Source organism: Salvelinus fontinalis, chromosome 2 (assembly GCF_029448725.1).
Source record: "Salvelinus fontinalis isolate EN_2023a chromosome 2, ASM2944872v1, whole genome shotgun sequence".
Lineage (NCBI taxonomy): Eukaryota > Metazoa > Chordata > Actinopteri > Salmoniformes > Salmonidae > Salvelinus > Salvelinus fontinalis.
The window spans coordinates 62,841,685-62,865,042 of NC_074666.1; the positions used below are offsets into that span (position 1 = coordinate 62,841,685).

The 23,358-nt window shown below is 42.2% G+C and overlaps 2 protein-coding genes across 3 annotated transcripts in view; both read left to right on the plus strand.

The window, feature by feature from the left end:
* Positions 1 to 11,335, plus strand: part of sez6l2 (seizure related 6 homolog (mouse)-like 2) — a 68,762-nt gene extending 57,427 nt beyond the window's left edge. Inside the window, exons 14-19 of one of the 2 annotated variants that reach the window (XM_055881358.1) lie at positions 3,900 to 4,094; positions 5,772 to 5,963; positions 6,121 to 6,159; positions 6,929 to 7,046; positions 7,237 to 7,348; positions 9,983 to 11,335. In XM_055881358.1, the coding sequence (XP_055737333.1) occupies positions 3,900 to 4,094; positions 5,772 to 5,963; positions 6,121 to 6,159; positions 6,929 to 7,046; positions 7,237 to 7,348; positions 9,983 to 10,012 (686 nt within the window). In that variant the 3' untranslated portion in view covers positions 10,013 to 11,335. The remainder of the gene's footprint in view (positions 1 to 3,899; positions 4,095 to 5,771; positions 5,964 to 6,120; positions 6,160 to 6,928; positions 7,047 to 7,236; positions 7,349 to 9,982) is intronic. The other variant, XM_055881367.1, reaches the window with a different exon arrangement.
* A 5,291-nt stretch (positions 11,336 to 16,626) lies between these two features.
* Positions 16,627 to 23,358, plus strand: part of kctd13 (potassium channel tetramerization domain containing 13) — a 32,849-nt gene continuing 26,117 nt past the window's right edge. The window contains exon 1 of the mRNA XM_055881393.1: positions 16,627 to 16,867. The gene's annotated coding sequence lies outside the window, so the exon portion shown is untranslated. The remainder of the gene's footprint in view (positions 16,868 to 23,358) is intronic.

The following is a 23,358-nucleotide window of genomic DNA, read 5'->3' on the forward strand; positions in this document are numbered from 1 at the left end:
GGTGCTTTGCTGCTGGAGGGACTGGTGCACTTCACAAACTAGATGGCATCATGAGGGAGGAAAATTATGTGGATATCTTGAAGCAACATCTCAAGACATCAGTCAGGAAGTTAAAGCTTGGTCGCCAATGGGTCTTCCAAATGGACATTGACCCCAAGCATACTTACAGTTACAACAGCTCTGTCAGGAGGAATGGGCCAAAATTCACCCAACTTATTGTGGGAAGCTTGTGGAAGGCTACCCGAAACGTTTCACCCAATTTAAACAATTTAAAGGCAATGCTACCAAATACTAATTGAGTGTATGTAAACTTCTGACCTACTGGGAATGTGATGAAAGAAATAAAAGCTGAAATAAATCATTCGCTCTACAATTATTCTGACATTTCACATTCTCAAAATAAAGTGGTGATCCTAACTGACCTAAGACGGGGCATTTTTACTAGGATTAAATGTCTATAATTGTGAAAAACTGACTTCAACTGTATTTGTCTGCCTTAATGACATCCTGGTTTTCTCTCGTTTTGCCCAAGAACACGTTCTCCATCTTTGACAAGTCCTTCAGCGCCTCCTGGAGAATCAGTTGTTTGTAAAGGCTGAGAGGTGTGAGTTCCACCGCTCCACTATCTCCTTTCTGGGATACATCATTGCTGAAGGGAATGTCCATGTGGATCCGGAAACGCTAAGAGCGGTGGTGGATTGGCCCCAACCCACGTCCAGCTACAACGGTTTCTGGGGTTTGCTAAATTCTACCGCCATATAATTTGCAGCTACAGCACCCAGGCGGCTCCCCTCTCTGCTCTCACCTCCCCAAAGGTACCGTTCACATGGTCCCCAGCAGCGGACAGGGCTTTTATGGATCTGAAGCTGCGATTCACTACTTCCCCCATCCTCATCCATCTGGACCCGACCCGTCAGTTTGTGGTTGAGGTTGGCGCTTCCGACGTGGGAGTAGGGGCCGTCTTTTCTCAGCAATCCGTCCGGGACCAAAAGATTAATCCCTGTGCCTTCATGTCTCATCGTCTCAACTCTGCAGAAAGGAACTATGACGTTGGGAACCGGGAAATCCTGGGGGTTAAGATGGCTCTGGAGGAGTGGAGGCACTAGCTGGAATGGGGCGTAACATCCATTTTTGGTATGGACTGACCACAAGAAATTAGTATACCTCCGCACTGCCAAACGCCTTAACTCTAGGCAAACCGTCGGGCCCTGTTATTCACCAGATTCAATTTCACCATCTCCTACCACCCAGGGTCCAAAAATGTGAAGCCGGACGCCCTCTCTCGCCTGTACAGTTCCGCTGCCAAACCCTCTGAATCTGAAACCATCCTCCCTGCCTCATGTCTGGTGGCTTCGGTTGTCTGGGGTATTGAGACCCTGGGTAATATCTAGGTCAACTAGAAAATATACACTATATTTACAAAAGTATGTGGACACCCCTTCAAATTAGTGGATTCGGCTATTTCAGCCACACCCGTTGCTGACCGGTGTATAAAATCGAGCACACTGCCATGCAATCTCCATAGACAAACATTGGCAGTAGAATGGCCTTACTGAAGAGCTCAGTGACTTTCAACGTGGCACCGTCATAAGATGCCAACTTTCCATTAAGTCAGTTCGTCAAATTTCTGCCCTGATAGAGCTGCCCTGGTCAACTGGAAGTGCTGTTATTGTCAAGGAGCAACAACGGCTCAGCCGCAAAGTGTTAGGACACACAAGCTCACAGAACAGGAGTGCTGAAGCTTCTAGTGCGTAAAAATTGTCTGTCCTCAGTTGCAACACTCAATACCGAGTTCCAAACTGCCTTTGGAAGCAACGTCTGCACAATAACTGTTCGTCGGGAGCTTCATGAAATGGGTTTCCATAGCCGAGCAGCCTCACACAAGCCTAAGATCATCATGTGCAATTCCAAGCGTCCACTGGAGTGGTGTAAAGCTCGCCGCCATTGGACTCTGGAGCAGTGGAAACGCGTTCTCTGGAGTTATGAATCACACTTCACCATCTGGCAGTCCGACGGACAAATCTGGGTTTGGCGGATACCAGGAGAATGCTACATGCCCTAATGTATAGTGCCAACTGTAAAGTTTGGTGGAGGAGGAATAATGGTCTAGGGCTATTTTTCATGTTTCGGCTAGGCCCCTTAGTTCCAGTGAAGGTAAACTACAGCATCCAATTATATTCTAGATGATTATATTCTATAATTATATTCTGTGCTTCCAACTTTGTGGCAAAAGTTTGAGAAAGGCCCTTTCCTTTTTCAGCATGACAATGTCCCCGTGTACAAAGCGAGGTCCGTATAAAAAATGGTTTGTCAAGATCAGTGTGGAAGAGCTTGACTGGCCTGCACAGAGCCCTGACCTCAACTCCATCGAACACTTTTGGGATGAATTACTTGACTGACTTTATTGTCCCCATGGGGAAATTTTGTTGCAGTGTTTAGTGTTTAAAGTGATGTTTAAATACAAAACAAATTGACAATACAACTTTCATAACAGTTACATACCAATAAAAAGAGACAAGCATGCTGGCCTTACTGGGTCGATAGGAACATTAGCCCGAGCTATTTAGGAGGGATTTCACAGCTGGCACAAATTATTGTCTCATTCTGTTTTTCCTGCCGAGGGGAATTAGAACGCCGACTGCGATCCAGACCTTAATCGCCCAACAACAGTGCCCGACCTCACTTATGCTGTTGTGGCAGAATGGAACCAAGTCCTCGCAGCAATGTTCCAACATCTAGTGGAAAGCCTTCCTAGAAGAGTGGAGGCTGGTATAGCAGCAAAGGGGAGACCAACTCCATATTAATGCCCATGATTTTGGAATGAGATGTTCGATGAATAGTTGTTTAAATACTTTTTGTCATGTAGTGTATTTCAAATCAATGTTGCGATGATGTACTCAAATAAAATGCCATTATCCATGAGTAAGATCTTTGGCACTGACAGCTGATCTTCTCATGTATCTGAAGAAAATTCTAAATTTCAACAGCTGCTCTGTCAGTTGGAGGTGGGCTGGGGGCGGGGCTCGGGAACATTTCAAATTATGATTGACAGCTCAGGAATTTCATGCATCTCTTTTTTTTTAACAGTTGATCGTACTATGGTTCATAAGTTCATACGGATTCAGCATGATACATGTGGCGCCAAAATATATTTAATAAAAAAATATATATGTTATGATTTTCTCAAGTAAAAAAAATAATAAAAATCCTGCATATACTGTATGTACATACACAGAGTGTGCAAGACATTAGGAACACCTTCCTAATATGGAGTTGCACCCCTTTTTTCCCTCAGAACAGCCTCAATTTGTTGGGGCATGGAGTCTACAAGGTGTCGAAAGCGTTCCACAGGGATGCTGGCCCATGTTCACCCCAATGCTTCCCACCACAGGAGGCTGCTGAGGGGAGAACAGCTCATAATAATGACTGGAACGGCACAAATGGAATAGCGTCAAACATGAAAATCATGTGTTTGATGTATTTGATATCATTCCACTCATTCCACTTCAGCCATTACCACAAGTCCACCCTCCCCAATTAAGGTGCCACCAACCTCCTGTGCTTCCCACAGGAGTGTCAAGTTGGCTGGATGTCCTTTGGGTGGTGGATAATTCTTACCAGCAGCATTGCAGTTCTTGACACGCTCAAACCGGTGCGTCTAGTAGATACGCCGTTCAAAGGCACTTAAATCTTTTGTCTTGCCCATTCACGCAATGAATGGCACCATACACAATCCATGTCTCAATTGTTTCAAGGCTTACAAATCAATCATCTACATATCAGAAAATAGGTATACTGGAGTTCACTCATTTAGCTCTGTTTCATCTGTAACGCCATGGTAGATAAAAAAAATGTATACAAATATTACGTCATGTCTTGTATACCCTTATCGTCCGCAGTCCAGCAGTGTCCTGATCCGGGGGAGGTGGTGAACGGAGCGCGTTCGGTACGCCCAGAGTCTGGATTCGCTGTTGGAACAGTGGTGCGCTTCTCCTGTAACCAGGGTTACCAGCTGGAGGGCCCTGGCCAGATCTCCTGCCACGGACGAGATACGGGCACCCCCAAGTGGAGTGACCGCAGCCCCAAATGTGTCTGTGAGTCACTTCCCTGGGTGTTTGTTTGTGTGTGTTGAGATTGATGTCAAACACTGTAATTCTATGGGACTATACACTGTCTTCAGAAAGTATTCACACCCCTTGACTTTTTCCACATTTTGTTGTGTTACAAAGTGGGATTAAAATGGATTTAATTGTCTTTTTTTTGCCAACGATCAACACATACTGTAATGTCAAAATGGAAGATAAATTCGAACATTTGTAAAAAAAAAAAAAATAATAAAATATGAAAAACAAAACACTGGATTAGATAAGTATTCAACCCCCAGAGTCAATACATGTTGCATCAGCTTTGGCAGCGATTACATCTTTCTAGATAAGTCTAAGAGCTTTCCACACCTGGATTGTGCAACATTTGCCCATTATTATTTTGAAAATTCTTCAATCTCAGTCAAATGTGTTGTTGATCAATACTAGACAACTATTTTCAGGTCTTGTCATAGATTTTCAAGCAGATTTAAGTCAAAACTGTGACTCGGCCACCCAGGAACATTCACTGTCTTGGTAAGCAACTCCAGTGTAGATTTGGCCTTGTGTTTTATGTTATTGTCCTGCTGAAAGGTGAATTCATCTCCCACTGTCTGGTGGAAAGCAGACTGAACCTTTCCTCTAGGCGTTTGCCTGTGCTTAGCTCAATCACATTTCTTTTTTATCCTGAAAAACTCCCCAGTCCTTAACAATTACAAGCATACCCATAACATGATGCTGCCACCACTATGCTAGAAAATATTGAGAGTGGCACTTGGTATTGTGTTGTATTGGATTTGCCCCAATTTTCTTTGCCACATATTTTGCAGTATTACTTTAGTGCCTTGTTACAAACAGGATGCATGTTTTAGAATATTTGTATTCTGTATAGGCTTCCTTTTTTCACTCTGCCAATTAGGTTAATATTGTGGAGTAACTACAATGTTGTTAATCCATCCTCAGTTGTCTCCTATCACAGCCATAAAACTCTAACTCTTAACACCTTTGGCCTCATGGTGAAATCCCTGAGTGGTTTCCTTCCTCTCCTGCATGTATCTTTGTAGTGACTGGGTGTATTGCTATACCATCCAAGTGTAATTTATAACTTCACCTTGCTCAAAGGGATATTCAATGTCTGTTTATTTAATTTTTTTACCCATCTACCAATATATCTTTGTGGTTGAAACTGTGTTTGAAATTCACTGCTCGACTGATGGACCTTACAGGTATGTGTGGGGTACAGAGACAAGGTAGTCATTCAAAAATCATGTTAAAAACTTTTATTGCGCACAGAGTGAGTCCATTCAATTTATGTGACTTGTTAAGCACATTTTTACTCCTGAACTTATTTAGGCTTGTCATAACAACGGGGTTGAATAGTTATTGACTCAAGACATTTTAGCTTTTCATTTGTAATTCATTTGTAAACATTTGAAAAAAACATAATTCCACTTTCACATTATTGGGTATTATGTGTAGGCCAGTGACAAATAATCTCAATTTAATCAATCTTAAATTCTGATTGTAACACAACAAAATGTGGAAAAAGGGCTGTTGATATTTTCTGAAGGCATTGCTCTCTCTCTCTCTCTCTCTCTCTCTCTCTCTCTCTCTCTCTCTCTCTCTCTCTCTCTCTCTCTCTCTCTCTCTCTCTCTTTCCCTCCATCTTTATTTCCTTTCCCTAAACAGTGAAGTATGACCCATGCCCAAACCCAGGTGTGCCAGACAATGGTTACCAGACATTGTACAAGCATAGCTACCAGGCAGGAGAGACGCTACGTTTTTTCTGCTATGAGGGCTATGAACTCATTGGGGAGGTTATTATCAACTGTGTCCCGGGCCACCCATCTCAATGGAACAGTCCACCACCCTTCTGCAAAGGTGACAATCTACATTGGACTGCTGGAAATGAGGTTGAGGGGTTAGAGGGGTTTCAAGAAATTCTGCATGAGAATTGAAACACACTTGAACATTTTGTAAAGAATGAATGAGGAATGATGATGATTATAATGATAATCTGCATCTCTCCATCTACCAGTGGCATACGAGGAGCTGTTGGATGATCATAAATTAGAAGGTGATTTTTCGTTTTCTTCTACGTCTTCTTTAGGGGAATTTCTGCACTTTTCAACTTCATATTCATTCTCCAGTTACTTACAAAGACTATGAGATTCATGGTGACACAGGGAGGAGGAAAATGCCTCCCCCTGGCTAGAAACTCGTAGTAGGTTTTGAAAATCACAGTTTTTTTTACTTTTAATGCAATTTGATGATGTCAGAACCTTTCTTCTTATTTCTAACTACAGAACATAGAAACGTCATGGTAACCAATTTTCAACATAGACAAATTGTATGATGAATTTGTACTTTAGAAACAACGTCAGATCTTCAACTTTATCTCCACGATCAGATTTCATTTTTAAATCCATTTTATCAACAAGTTAATAATTGTTATGTTGGATTCACGTCTCCATCTCAACCAAAAATCTAAGTTAGAGAATAGGGCTGGATTCAATCTGATCACGGGTTGTGTAAAATGTGGATTGTAAGGTCAATGTTCCCGTGTTCATGGTAAATGCTGCAGATTCCGTCTCAATCGTAGTGATAACACACTGGGAATTCAACAAACTTTTGGCTGTCTTTTTGAGTGGGTGAATATAGGTTGTAATCTCATTGATCAATGTCTCAACCAAATATTACCTAATTGCTCACGTTGAAATGATGTGGTGTGCTCAGTGGGATGGTAATGGAAATAATGAAAATTGGGTTGAAAAGTGGTGGAATTCCCCTTTAATTGCCTTTCTTTAACTTCTTCTTTAATTTAATATTTTGGATTATTTCCCTAGTATCCCAGTCATTTGAGCCCTCCCACCAGATGCTAAGTGAGAACATTGCCTTGGCAATCATCCTGCCTATCATCCTGGTCATCCTTCTGATTGGTGGAATCTACATGTATTACACAAAGTAAGTGCTGCGCAGTTCAGTAGTCACAATTCAAATGCATTCTTCTTACTTTCACCAGATATTGGCATGGTCTGACCTAACACACACACACACAACAGTACTGAGCCATTGCATAGATCAGATATCAGAAGTTGACTGAATTCTGTATTCTCTCCCTTTAACCTTTATTTCCCTTTTCCCTCTCCCTCAGTGTATGTAGACTGCAGTGGAAGCCACTTTTCTGGAAGTCTCTCTCTCACACCCACTCATACAGCCCAATTACTGTGGAGTCTGACTTCAACAACCCTCTATACGAGGCAGGGGTGAGTATTTTCTCTATTTTTGCCTAATCTAATCAAACTTTATTTGTCACATGCGCAGAATACAACAAGTGTAGACCTTACCGTGAAACTTACAAGCCCTTAACCAACAGTGCAGTTCAAGAAGAGTTAAGAAAATATTTACCAAATAAACTAAAGTAAAAAATTATAAAAAGTAACACTATAACATAACAATTATGAGGCTATATACAGGGGGTATCGGTACCGAGTCAGTGTGCGGGGGTACAGGTTAGAGGTAATTTGTACATGCAGGTAGGGGTAAAGTGACTATGCATAGATAATAAACAGCGAGTAGCAGCAGTGTACAAAACAAATGGAGGGGGGGTCAATGTAATAATCCGGTGGCCATTTGAATAATTGTTCAGCAGTCTTATGGCTTGGTGGTAGAAGCTGTTAAGGAGCCTTTTGGTTCTAGACTCCGGTACCGCTTGCTATGCGGTAGCAGAGAAAACAGTCTGTGACTTGGGTGACTGGAGTCTCTGACAATGTTATGGGCTTTCCTCTGACACCGCCTATTATATAGGTCCTGGATTGCATGAAGCTTGGCCCCAGTGACGTACTGGGCCGTATGCACTACCCTCTTATGGTCAGATGCCGAGCAGTTGCCATACCAGGCGGTGATGCAACTGGTCAGGATGCTCTCGATGGTGCAGCTGTAGAACTTTTTGAGGATCTGGGGACCATGCTAAATCTACTCAGTCTCCTGAGGGGGAAAAAGCGTTGTCGTGCCCTCTTCATAACTGTCTTGGTGTGTTTGGACCATGATAGATCGTTGGTGATGTGGACACCGAGGAACTTGAAACTCTCGACCCGCTTCACTACAGCCCCATTGATGTTAATGGGGGCCTGTTCGGCCCGCCTTTTCCTGTAGTACACGATCAGCTCCTTTGTCTTGCTCACGTTGAGGGAGAGGTTGTTGTCCTGGCACCACACTGCCAGTTCTCTGACCTCTTCCCTATAGGCTGTCTCATCGTTGTCGGTGATCAGGCCTACCACTGTTGTGTCGTCAGCAAACTTAATGATGGTGTTGGAGTCGTGTTTGGCCACGCAGTCGTGGGTGAACAGGGAGCACAGGAGGGTACAAAGTACACACCCGTGAGGGGCCCCAGTGTTGAGGATCAGCGTGGCAGACGTGTTGTTTCCTACCCTTACCACATGAGGGCAGCACGTCAGGAAGTCCAGGATCCAGTTGCAGAGGGAGGTGTTTAGTCCCTGGGTCCTTAGTTTAGTGATGAGCTTCTTGGGCATTATGGTGTTGAACGCTGAGCTGTAGTCAATGAATAGCATTCTCACATAGGTGTTCATTTTGTCCAGGTGGGAAAGGGCAGTGTGGAGTGCGATTGAGATTGCATCATCTGTGGATCTGTTGGGGCGATATGCGAATTGGACTGGGTCTGGGGTGTCAGACATGAGTGCTACTGGGCGGTAGTCATTTAGGCAGGTTACCTTCGCTTCCTTGGGTACAGGGACTATGGTGGTCTGCTTGAAACATGTAGGTATTACAGACTCAGTCAGGGAGAGGTTGAAAATGTCAGTGAAGACACTTGCCAGTTGGTCCGCGCATGCTTTGAGTACACGTCCTGGTAATCCATCTGGACCTGTGGCTTTGTGAATGTTGACCTGTTTAAAGGTCTTGCTCACATTGGCTACCGAGCGCGTGGGGTACATAATGGGTGAGTATTGCCCAAGCCCTCTCACTTTGGGGCTAGATTCTATCAGATCCGCATAGTGGTTGTTTTGCCGGTGTCTGAGGTGTAACTGCGTTAGAGCTGTCAAATACACAAGTGGTTCCTTGCATTACCCTATCACGGACTCTGCAATTGCATGCAACAAAACCTCACCCGACTTAATACCAGACAAGTGAAGCAGCCGCATTACAAGTTCAAACACTCTAATGTGTGATGTTCTATTGTCTACACCTCGATTATACTGATAGAAATCCCCCCTTCCAAATTAACATGTAAACATGCATTAGCCTGTCATTATTCCTATTATGTATAGAAGCTACGGTTTCTATCGCCATTTTGAACTTCTCATGAGGTAATAGGGATAATAAGAAAGGGAGTGGTTGGTGGCACAAGAGCAGGTGCTCACCAATTTGTCATTTCATACCGCTGTTACACCTCCAACACTGCCAACGCGGGTTAACGCTCGGTCTGATTGAATCGAGGTCTTAGCTATAGCTGGGTAGGGACTAGCTAACCTGAACCCCTAACCAGGACACGATTAGCCCTGTCTGTGTAACCAACTGGGAATCAAACCCAAGGTATAGCAGAATTTTACTTTGTTGTGGAGTTATCTATGTCAATGAGCTGGAGTTTAATGTAGAGCTCATGTACAGGTATATTGTATCAACTTTAATAAACTGCCATTTATTTTTTCAACTTTTCACCTTTTGACTAGTATTTAGGAAAATGTTATCTGTAACTTTGCTTTTTATTTGGCTGGAAGTTGCCATGCTATTGACTGTAAGTTAACGAAAAGTGTATACTCTAGTCCGTTGCTTATGAATCCTGGAGATCGCATGTCCTAAACTGCTGCGGATATTTTGCTGTAGCATTTTCTTCTTCGAATTAATTGTTATTTGGGTCTGTTGTATTGCTACATGGTTCCTAGGACACACGGGAGTATGAGGTGTCCATTTGAAGAAGAAACGTCTTGAGAAGAATTAAAACCCACAGATCGACAAAGAGATCTGGAGGAAGAGGAACAATTTTCTTTGTCTTTCAGATGACTTCTTTCACTTCCCTCATCTCCCATCCTGCTATTTCCTCTTCCTTGCATCTCACTTTCGTTCTCTCTCTTTATCTTTGAGTTTGTGTCTTTACACCAAATTTTTATTTTGTTTGTGTCTCTCTAATTTCCCAGTCGCTCTTTCTGTCAGTGATTGTAGGTTTGCGTTTCCTTGGGCCAGATTCAATCCGATTGTGTTTTGTCCGCTATGCAAAACAATGTTAAAGGCAATGTTCCAGCGCTAGTGGAGACGACATTCACGGTAAACTCTGCATATGTCGGTTCAATTGGAAATTACCTTTAAATGTCAATCGCACTTTAACGTGGATTTTCCACGGCCCAGATTGAATCTAGGCCCTTATCTTCATCTGTTCATAGTGTGCAGCGATGACTGTCTCCCAGTGGTGTGCTGTTTTCCACAGTCCAACTTTTTGTCTAAAATTATGATTGGTGCCTTACAGAGGTTAAGCGATGGATAATATGGAAGGAGAGACAGAAAGAGGGAGAGCTGAGATATATTTATGAGGTAAAATCGCATAAAGAGAAACAAAAAAGAAAAGGGAGAGACAGGAAAGCAGACACACTCTCATGCTCAGTTGCACACAGTATACACACACAGACACACAGAGAGAGAAAGAGAGAGAGCGAGAGAGATGCATACACACATTGAATGTAAATATTTGGTGGAATATTGAGGCTCATATATACAGAAAATTCAGTGCCAAAATATAACATTGCATAATGTAATGTAACTTCATGTTTCAACTCTCGTTGCCATAGTAAAATGTAAAATTACAAAGCCAGCATTTCATATTGTTCTTTGCCATTTCTGAAGTGTATTTCCACTTGACTGAGAAAAAAGGTGAAGACCTGAATGTTGTCACGCTTATAGCACGCAATGATTGTATATTTTACCGCTTCTGCTGAATCATGTTATGATTATCAACGATTATCATTGTTATCAGTGCAAATTTGAAGATGTTGTATATGCACTATTGTTGAAGAAAATAAGCTAACTTGGCTGCTTGCTGTGATGCAGTATTTAACTGATATGCTTTTTGAATTTCTTACCAGTTTATTGTCTGAACAGTAAATCTACTTTAATTCACTGTGCCAATATAGGGGTCCAGGCGACTCTTTTGCATTGTAAAGGTATTATTTGCATTATATTTTGTCATGAAGGCATTATTTATTTGCTGAAATGTAATATTAAATAAAAGTCTCTGAATGGTGAAAGGAGGTCTTGTCTTCATTAAATACCAAATGTATATAGGCCCGTGTGGCTCAGTTGGTAGAGCATAGTCTTTGCAACACCAATGTTGTGTGTTTGATTCACACGGGTGACCAGTATGAAAAGTAATGCACTCACTACTGTAAATCCCTCTGGATAAAAGCATCTGCTATATTCTTTAAACATTTGTTATAGCTTTTAAATTATATTGTGCATGTACAGAAGACTGAATGCCCAAGACAAAATATCAGATGTGTGCATTGTTTAAAGTTTGATCTGTTATACTCTATGGAGGAACTGCTCTGTGTAGCAACAATCACACCAATGTACTGCTGTTAATCTGTTAAATAGATTGAGGAACAGGTTGAGTTGACCAACCCTTTAAGCCTGTCACCCATATTTAATGACATAGGAGATAAGGGTGACAGCACAAACTTAAGTCAGTGCAACACAGTCAAAGACAGTACACTAATTGATACAAAAACACCAAACAAACACAGAGTGGGAAGGAGAAATGCAGTGAAACATAAATATGGTGAGGAATGGGTCACACAGCAAATTATACACTGTTTTGTTTCTGTAAATCACCAAATAACAGTAAATGAGCAATGCTAGCATGTGATATCTGTGCAAATTGGTATCACTTTCATTGTGTTGGAACTATTTCCAGATAGTCAAAAGGATGTGGAATCAGAATCATGTCGAGTTCAAGTACAGTCATTGCAAAATGGATTTAGTCTTAAAGGGGACTGTGACACATTTATACATTCTATTGCTAGTAACAACAAGGTGAAATTAAACAAAATAGTACAAACAGAGAATGTATATGAGGCTCATGTTCAAAACCTATTGCCTGTGGAGAGTTCAAATGAGGCAATGTCAATTGCTCAGAGAAGACCCTCAGACTGCCAACTTAATATGCAAAATGTCCCTGCTTCTATTTTTCATCCTGATGTAGCCAAGAATTTGTATGAGAAAGTGTCAGTGATTTAGATTTTATTAGGATCCCCATTAGCCGACGCCAATGGCGACACCTAGTCTTACTGGGGTCCGACACATAACGAAAAATACAAAATACAACAACAAAAAATATTTAAGTAGGCAAGTCAGTTAAGAACAAATTCTTATTTATAGTGACAGCCTAGGAACAGTGGGTTAATTGCCTTGTTCAGGGGCAGAACAACAGATTTTTACCATGTCAGCTCAGGGATTCGATCTAGCAACCTTTCGTTTACTGGCCCAACGCTCTAACCACTAGGCTACCTGCCACCCCCTAGGATACCTGCCTGCCAGTTATCAAGGGGTTCATTCATGTTTTACTAATATGACCAAGCACAGTGCAGCATTTGCTAAGTCCTGTGGAGCATAACTAGTTCTTCATTGGTAGAGCAGAGTATTGTCAATGTGAATAGTCAAGCAGGAAAGTTGAACAGTCATTCTAAAAGTGAACCATGCAATTCAGTTAATGAACTGCAGTGCAGATTATTTGAGCAACTGGGCAATGAGGAAGTTCTTAAAGAAGCAAAATCACCTTTCATTGAGCGTTTCATTGAAATACAGACACAAAGCATCAAAGACAATAGTATTAGTTAGTGTCCAATGCACATATCAAAACATCAAAAGGGCTGTTGGACACATTTTTCCAAAAATTCTAAATCGTTCAGTCTTAATAAAAAGACAGGGATGAACAATGATCAGAATTTGCTGTGTAGTGAGCCACATTCGGTCAATAGGTTGAAACATTTAGCAGGATTTCCTGAATGATAGAGAAATAACAATATGTAGATTTGAAAACAGAGCTGCAAAATGTTTGTTCAACTCATCCTTGCAGTCTTTCTTACATCTCAGGATAGTGATGACTACTGTATCTTCAAACATCTTGACCCACAATCCAGAACAGAATGTTCAGATATTAAAGTTTACTTTGCTGCTCTCTTGTTCGCAGTTCAGAGGCCTGGACACATCATTAAGCATTGTGAATTAGTGCAAGTTTTGATAGAGATAAACCAGACCATTCTATCACTGGTAATAGGTCAGCATAATGACCCACTAGATTTTATATATCAATTACTCCACTGGGCATCAAACAGTTGTCAGTGTTATGCACACTGATAGCTGTGAAACTTGCAAAAACAGCATCTCACACAATGAGCATTACTTCAGCTAAGTTTTTCAGGTTCTACTAAATACATAGACATCATTGCTTGATATTCTATTCAGGCAACTAATCACTAAAGGGGGTGCACCCACAAAATGCAGTCAATGTGATGGCGTATTGATTAGATAGACTGTTTGGACCACCACACCAGATATTCTTCTTATTTTTGTGCCCCGTGTAGCATAAAATGGTACATTTAAGAGACACCATTTTTCCATCCAGTAAGATAGAAATCCCAGTTGTTGGCAACAAGAAACAGATGTACAGATTGAGCTCTGTAATATGTCACTCAAGCACAAGATTTACAATGGGGCATTTCTGGTCAGAGCTGGATTTTGACACTTTTAAGATACCGGCACATAGATGACTTACACATTTCTGTTGGCACGAATAGGGAAGTGGTTGGCGCAAGTACAGAAGAGGTTATGTATTTCATATTATTTATGTCATACTATCTATTTGAATGCAAATGAATTACTTAAAAATAATACAATGTGATTTTCTGGATTTTTGTTTTAGATTCCGTCTCTCACAGTTGAAGTGTACCTATGATCAAAATTACAGACCTCTACATGCTTTGTAAGTAGGAAAACCTGCAAAATCGGCAGTGTATCAAATACTTGTTCTCCCCACTGTATATGGTTACTCAGAGGATATTCTGAAAGTAGCTTGAGGGTTTGTAGGTCATATGACTAAGGAGCTTTTGAAATTTTAAACTTTTATTGTAAAATCTCATGAGATGCAAATGGACAAACAGAAGAGTGTGCAATGTATAGGCCCACTGCGTGTACATTATGAACCTTTGTTTGAGGTGTGTCGGTCACATGACCAAGGCGCAATTGAATTTCAAAAATTAAATAAATCATTTAAAATAGTGCGAGATGTAAATTTACAAAAAAAAGTATGTGCCATCAGGGTAGTTTTGGAAGTTTTAGGAGTAATGGTTAAAGAGATATTGAAATTAGAAAAATAGGATTCGTCACTATGTTGACGGTCCCTAACTGCTGTTGGTGGACATAAGGAAAACTACAGGCGAATATCCGTTGAATGTCTAACCTGAATCTGTCTTTACCTCGGTCGACAACCGATACAATGTGGTGTTTACGCGTATATCAGGTGTGTATTCATTCCGCCGATTCTGTTGAAAAACTTTTCTTTAACGGAAGCAAACGAAACGGGGATACAAATACCTAGAATTTGTCCTATAGAAACTCTTGTTTGCAACTGTTGGACTAATTATTACAAGGCGGTATTGAATGTGTCACTGTCTGTCACCTTAAAAATGTATCTCGACCTGTATGCACCTACGTTGTAAACATTCATTCACAGGCTAGGTTGTAGCAACCTCATGATGTGTATAGGGAAAATTTGAGTATCATATAGTAGCCTAAACCTATCGATGTTACATTGAATGGAATATGAATGACAGTAATCCAATATGCTGTAATAGAAATAAGACCATGCTCATGAAAAAAAAGCGTCATCCCTCATCATAAACAGCACTGACAGCCACTGATAAAGAGACATATACTTGGAATACGTAGGAGGAATGGAGGGGGAAAAGAAAGGCAGAGGAGGTCTGAGAGAGAGAGAGAGAGAGGGAGGAAGAGGGTGAGCTTGAGTTGGTTAAAAATTACGTAAAAAGGGAGATGGTTTGTTTTAGAAGAATGGTAGAAAGTGTAAGCAGGGTGAGCTGAAGACAGGAGGTATCGGAGGTGGTAGGTGTGGTGAAGTTCTCGGAGCCGAGGCTTGCACCGAGGGTCATGATAAAGATGAGTCTGTGACAGTTGGAGTGACCCTTGCCTTTTGGCTGATCCATTTGTGGTTTCAGGGTGGGTGAAAACAGAGTTGGGTGCTGTGGATTTGGTAACCAAAAGTGGTCTGTGATAATTGTTTGTGTTTCTGCTGGTCAGAGGGAGAAGGCGCTGTGCGTTAAATGAATGGGGGCAAGAAATTTGAATTGTTTTGCTTTCAAGAAAAGGGTGCCATTGAAAGGAGTGATTACTGGGGTAGCAGTAAATGTAAAAGTTGACCAACTGAAGGGGAAGATTCCCGGTGTTTGTGATGCTCGCCGTTTGGTGCGAAGCAGACAGGGTGGCATGAGTGGCGGAACAGAAGAGTCATTGTCTGTTCTTTTGATGTTGAGTCTTTGCCTGACAAAGTGATGTTAGTGTAACAGTTTAACTTTAGTCCGTCCCCTCGCCCCGACCCGGGCGCGAACCAGGGACCCTCTGCACACATCAACAACAGTCATCCACGAAGCATCGTTACCCATCGCTCCACAAAAGCCACAGCCCTTGCAGAGCAAGGGGAACCACTACTTCAAGGTCTCAGAGCAAGTGACGTCACCGATTGAAAGGCTATTAGCGCGCACCACCACTAACTAGATAGCCATTTCACATCCGTTACACTCACCCCCCTTTCAAGCTTATGTGCATGTGGCAGCAGTGTGTAGGAGGGAGGTTCCTAGGTGTGAGAAGTGTGCAGAAGGGCATGAGACAAAATAATGTTTAGCATTGGGAAAAGTAGTGGTATGTGTTAATTGTCAGGGTGCCCATGGGACTGGGGATCAGAAATGTCCCGTGCGAGAGAGGCAGGTTGATGTTTCCGGGTTAGAGTAGTGCAGAAGTTGTCATATGCTGAGACAGTGAAGAAAGTAGAGGAAGATGGGTCAAGGGGGAGGGATCCTGAGAAGAGTGGTGTGAGTAGTAGATCTGTACCAGTACAGAGGGATAGGTCAACAAGTGATATATGTTTCAATAAGATTGGATTTTTAGCATTTATAGCAATGGTTATCAACTGTACTGCAGGGATGAAACATAGGTTGCAGAAAATTGAGGTTGTGGTGGCAGCTGCAGAGAGGTATTTGGGTGTGCGAGACAGAAGAGTAACAGGGTGTGTTAAGTGGTGGTGTCCCATGCTTTCAGGTTGTTGGCCTGAGGTAGAACTAAATATATTTAAATAGTGGAGTAGGGTGGTGTTATTTTTTAAATAATTTCATTTTTTTTTGTGAGTGTAGTGTTAGATGGTAGGGCATTTGTTTACTTATGCATATATTTTTTAAGCAAAGTATACGGGAGTTGTACTCCAGTCTACTAGGTGGCGGTAATGGAACATTTATTGGAGGCCAAACGCCGTTAAACCTCATCGAAGAATAAACTAATCTTGTCGATGACGTTACCTAGTCAAGCAAGCTAAACATGTCAAAATGACCTCCTCCTAATTAAACACAGTATTTCCTTAATTCGTACAACTAGCTAGCAACCTAGTTAAGCGTTTTCTTTTTCCGCTGTTTTAAATTCTCATTTTAATAGTATTGGAGATTTGGAACCACCACAAAAGTTAACCGCTAATGTTAACTAGCAAGTCGGCTAGCCTGGTGAGTACGTTAGCTAGCTAACGGCTTGCCTTTAGCATCCAACCAGAGACGGTACGGTAGCTTGAAACTGACGTTAGTAAATGTAGCTAGCTAGGTAACATGCCAAATACTAACTAGCAAGTTAACTAGTGTGATTGTAGCGAGCTACTTTGCTGTCTTCCATGTGTCTAGCAAGATGTTTTGCAGTGTCTGGAAAGCTAGCTAACAGTTAACGTTACCCATTCAAATTTCACCTGGACATGATGATACTGGCCTGGAAGTAGGCATGGCAAACACCCGAAATCGTCAAAACAAATTAAATTACAGCACGTTTTTGGACTCATCCAGTAGTTTTACCTGATTAAGTAGCTACACTACCACTGAAACTACTGTAGATAAAAATTTAACATGAAGAAAACATGTGAAGCTTCAGCTTTTTGAAATAATTTGTGGCCACTCATTTGTCCAGTTTTTGATCGGTACCAGAGAGTAATTCTGTTCTGATTTCAGATTTAAATGCAGAGTAGAGGAATTTTTCATATGCTCTCATTTTGTGTAATTTGTTGGGAATTTGGTTTGTGTTAGAAGTAACATTTGTTTATAGTGAATGTAATGTTGGGAGTGATGTCACAATTTGCTTTTATACCTCTAAAAGGTCCATCTCAAAATTGTATGCCAGCACACTATTCCAGACCAGTCTACACGTTTTAAAGTTAGAAAGAAATTTCTAACTTAAACGGTGTAAGTGGAGTAGCCTTGAAAATAATAACTATATAAATCAGAAAGAATGATTGCAATATTAAAAGTTTAATGTTATTTTATTTTACTTTTCACCCCATTTTTCTCCCCAATTTTGTTATAGCCAATTGGTAGTTAGTCTGGTCCCAAAGCTGCAACTCCTGTACGGACTTGGGAGAGGCGAAGGTCGAGAGCCATGCTTCCTCCGAAACACAACCTTGCCAAGCCGCACTACTTCTTGACACACTGCTCGCTTAACCCGGAAGCCAGCCGCACCAATGTGTTGGAGGAAACACCGTACAACTGGCGACAGAAATCAGCGTGCATGCGCCCAGCCTGCCACAAGGAGTTGCTAGAGCGCGATGGGACAAACACATCCCGGCAGGCCAAACCCTCCCCTAACCTGGACAACGCTGGGCCAATTGTGCACCACCTCATGGGTCTCCTGGTCGCGCCCGGCTACGACACAGCCTGGGATCGAATCCGGGTCTGTAGTGACGCTTCTAGCTCTGCGATGCAGTGCCTTAGACCGCTGTGTCACTCGGGAGGCAAAAGTTACATTCCTAAAACTTAAGTTGAAAATGACTGTCACTGCTTCCTGTTGACTAGACATTTTGATAAATAGCCCAATGTAAAACAGTTTTAAAGTGTCCAGAATCAATGACCAATATGCAGAAATATGCACGTCCTATTCAAACTAATACAGCTAGAAAAATCACACTATGTGAATGTGTACCTCACTAATTAGAGGACAATTTGTAGAAGACGGCTAGCTACATTTTGAAGTGTTGCATTTTGATTCAAGTGGGTCACCAACGCGGTAAGAGTAATACAACACTTTTTTTGTTAATCATTTCCATCGATATCAATAGAACAGGGAGCGTTTGGGGTGTAAAGCTGTTTAAACTAACACTATTCAAAGGCCACAGGGAAACTTGGAATACCCTATATACATGGTTGTTTAGATGAGGATTTGTAGAAGCCTTCTACAATCTAAACTGAGTGTACAAATTATTAGGAACACCTGTTTTTTTTCCATTAGACTGACCAGGTGAAAGCTATGATCCCTTATTGAGGTCACCTGTTAAATCCACTTCAATCAGTATAGATGATGGGAGGAGACGAGTTAAAGAAAGATTTTTAAGTTTTGAGACATGGATTGTGTATGTATGCCATTCGGAGGGTCAAGACAAAATATTTAAGTGCCTTTGAACGGGGTATGGTAGGTGCCAGGCGCAGCAGTTTGAGTGTGTGAAGAATTGCAATGTTGCTCGGTTTTTCACGCTCAGTTTCCTGTGTGTATTAAGAATGGTCCACCACCACCCAAAGGACATCCAGCCAACTTGACACTACTCTGGGAAGCATTGGAGTCAAATCAAATTGTATTTGTCACATGCCATGAAATGCTTACTTACATGCCCTTAACCATCAAAGCAGTTTTAAGAATATAGAGTTACAAAATAAACAAAAGTGTAAAAAAAATAAGTGAGGTTATGCAGAGGGTACTGGTACCAAGTCAATGTGCGGGGATACAGGTTAGTCGAGGTAATTTGTACATGTAGGTAGTGGTAAAGTGACTATTCATAGATAATATACAGCGAGTAGCAGCACTGTAAAAACAAAGGGAGGGTGGCCATTTGATTAATTGTTCAGCAGACTTATGGCTTGGGGGTAGAAACTTAAGGTGCCTTTTGGACCTAGACTTTGCGCTCTGGTACCGCTTGCTGTGCTGTAGCAGAGAAAAGGCTATGACTTGGGTGACTGAAGTCTGACAATTATTTTGGCCTTCCTCTGACACCGCCTAGTAAATAGGTCCTGGATTGCAGGAAGCTTGGCCCCGGTGATGTACTGGGCCATACGCACTACCCTCTGTATCGCCTTACGGTCGGATGCTGAGCAGTTGCCTTACCAGGTGGTGATGCAACTGATCAGGATGCTCTCAATCGTGCAGCTGTAGAACTTTTTGAAGATCTGGGGACCCATGCCAAATCTTTTCAGTCTCCTAAGGGGGAAAAGGTGTTGTCGTGCCCTCTTCACAACTTTCTTGGTGTGTTTGGACCAAAATAGTTTGTTGGTGTTGTGGACACCGAGGAACTTGAAACTCTCAACCCGCTCCACTACAGCCCCATCGATGTGAATGGGGGTGTGTTCAGCCCTCCTTTTCTTGTAGTCCATGATTGTCTCCTTTGTCATGCTCACGTTGAGGGAGAGGTTGTTGTCCTGGCACCACACTGCCAGGTCTCTGACCTCCTCCCTATAGGCTGTCTCATGGTGTCGTCAGCAAACTTAATGATTGTGTTGGAGTCGTGCTTGGTCACGCAGTTGTGGGTGAACATGGAGTACAGGAGGGGACTAAGCATACACCCCTTAGGGTCCCCCATGTTGATTATCAGCGTGGCAGATGTTGTTGGCTATTCTTACCTCCTGGGGGCCAGTTAGGAAGTCCAGGATCCAGTTGCAGAGGGAGGTGTTTAGACCCAGGGTCCTTAGCTTAGTGATGAGCTTTGTTGGCGCTATGGTGTTGAGTGCTGAGCTGCAGTCAATGAACAGCATTCTCACATGGGTGTTCCTTTTGTCCAGGTGGGAAAGGGTAGTGTGGAGTGCGATTGAGATTGCATCATCTGTGGATCTGTTGGGGCAATATGTGAATTGGAGTGGGTCTAGGGTTTGTGGGATGGTGTTGATGTGAGCCATGACCAGCCTTTCAAAGCACTTCATGGCTACTGACGTGAGTGCTATGGGGCGGGAGCCATTTAGGCAGGTTACCTTTGCTTTCTGGGCACAGGGACTATGGTGGTCTGCTTGAAACATGTAGCTATTTCAGACTCCATGTACAGGTTGCAAATGTCAGTGAAGACACTTGCCAGTTGGTCTGCGCATGCTCTGTGTACACGTCCTGGTATTCTGTCTGGCCCTGCTGCCTTGTGAATGTTTACCTGTTTAAATGTCTTGCTCACATCGGCTATGGAGAGCATGATTGCTTTCGACACCTTGTAGAGTCCATGCCTGATGGCTTGAGGCTGTTCTGGAGTGCAACACAATATTATGAAGGTGTACCTAATGTTTTGTACACTCTTTTGTACATTAATTAGATATGGCAAAATAATTCAATCACATATACTTCTCACTAGTTTAACCATTTTGAGATGATAAAAGACTCCTAAGCACAATTTAACCCAGCGCTCTAGATTAGAGCGTCCATTGGGTCTGTGCAGCAGGCTGAACGTTTGACATCCCTACCAGAAGGCAGGTTTCTGATGAAGGTAGAGGGATCGCTAGCTAGCTAACGTTACCTACTCGGCTAGAGTGCAGTATCTCTAACTTAAAGTATCTAAAGCCAGGATAGCTAACTACTTGTCTGAACTGTTTATATAATGCAAGTGCTTTCTATATACACTACATGATCAAAAGTATGTGGACGCCGAACATCTCATTCCAAAATCATGGGCGTTAATATGGAGTTGGTCCCCCCCACTTTGCTTCTATGACTACCTCCACTCTTCTGGGAAGGCTTTCCACTAGATGTTGGAACATTGCTGCGGGGACTTGCTTCCATTCAGCCACAAGCATTAGTAAGGTCGGGCACTGATGTTGGGTGATTAGGCCTGGCTCGCAGTCGGCGTTCCAGGTCATCTTAAAGTTTTTAATGGGGTTTAGGTCAGGGCTCTGTGCAGGCCAGTCAAGTTCTTCCACACAGATCTCGTCACCGTTCCTGAATGGAGCTCGCTTTGTGCACAGGGGCATTATGATGCTGAAACAGGAAAGGGTCTTCACATAACTGTTGCCACAAAGTTGGAACTCCACTCCAGCCGACACTTGGCATTGCGCATGGTGATCTTAGGCTTGTGTGCGGCTGCTTGGCCAATGGAGACCCATTTCATGAAGCTCCAGATGAACAGTTCTTGTGCTGACGTTGCTTCCAGAGGCAGTTTGTAACTCTGTAGTGAGTGTTGCAACCGAGGACAAGGGCTGTCCCCAACTAAAAAAAAAAATTGTGGTCGACTGAATGTCAATTTGGCAACATTTTTAAACTGATATTTTTTCCATATGTAGACACACCCTATGTGTTTTAATAAAATCAGCTATGTGCATTAAGCTTGTTTGATGCTTTACGCTTACGGTTTGATTCCTCGAGGGCGCTAGTTATCTAGGTAACCAGAAGGAAAACAAATGTAACCTGACCCAACTATTCTCCTGCTCCTGCTGGCTTTCACAGATTCTGCCATTACTCTCCAGAAGTTTCCAATAATAAGGCTACACGAGGAGTCTGCAACCTTTCTCATGTGGAATGCAATTTTTTTCCTACCGATCCAGTTATGGTTTTCATATGCACATTTTATAATAACGTTTTCATATCTAAAAATCATTGTCATGTGGTTAATCAATTCTATACAAATTAAATGAAAATGATTATTTTTAGGTTTAACTTCTATTGCCATCTATGTAAAAATTGCCTACATAAAGCACCCCCCCCACCCTTTTTTTTTTGCAGCCTGCAGGTAGAAAATATAGGACAAAAAAATGTCAGATAAATCACATTGGCTACACATGGCCTGTCTGCAACGAACTTGAAACATTGTATCGACTATTAACTTTGGTCTTGCCAAAAGCTTGTGCTAGCTGACTTGCAACATTGTATAAATATTCACATTTTGTACTGCTTGCTCCTATTAGCTCAAAAATATTATGTAGCTCCTGCACCTAAATATTAACAGTACCAGCACCCAATATGAGTACCGGAACCGTTTTCAGTCCAAGTCGAGCACTGATAAGAAGCCAATTTCATGACTTTTCCACTGGATCAGAGCATGTCATTTTTTTTCCTTTCACGCTGAGTGGTTATCAAAAGGGAGAGGGCTGGAAAGATTTTAAATGCGTTGAGGAACTATTGTAATTCTCAATGGATGTATAACATACTGTTTGCTTGCTGTTTGAGGTGAATAAAACATTACTTTGAGAAACTCCACAGCTGTGGTGCGTGAAGCCAATCAGAAATACTATCAGATCTCCAAATGGGCACATTTATATTAGAGGTCGACCGATTGATATAAACTCATTAAAAAAAGAAACATCCCTTTTTCAGGACCCTGTCTTTAAAAGATGATTAGTAAAAATCCAAATAACTTTGCAGATCTTCATTGTAAAGGGTTTAAACACTGTTTCCCGTGCTTGTTCAATGAAGCATAAACAATTAATGAACATGCACCTGTGGAACGGTCGTTAAGACACCAACAACTTACCGACAGTAGGCAATTAAGGTCACAGTTATGAAAACTTAGGACACTAAAGAGGCCTTTCTACTGACTCAAACACAAAAAAAGATGCCCAGGGTCCCTGGTCATCTGCGTAGATGTGCCTTAGGCATGCTGCAAGGAGGCATGGGGACGGCAGATGTGGCAGCGCTACAGGGAGACAGGACGGACAGCTGATCGTCCTCGCAGTGGCAGACCATGTGTAACAACACCTGCACAGGATCGGTACATCTGAACATCACACCTGCGTGACAGGTACAGGATGCCAACAACTGCCAGAGTTAGACCAGGAACGCCCTCCATCAGTGCTCAGACTGTCCGCAGAGGCTGGACTGAGGGCTTGTAGGCCTGTTGTAAGGCAGGTCCTCACCAGACATCACCGGCAACAACGTCACCTATGGGCACAAACCCATCGTCGCCGGACCAGACAAGACTGGCAAGAAGTGGTCTTCACTGATGAGTCACAGTTTTGTCTCACCGGGGGTGATGTTTGGATTCACGTTTATCGTCAAATGAGCGTTA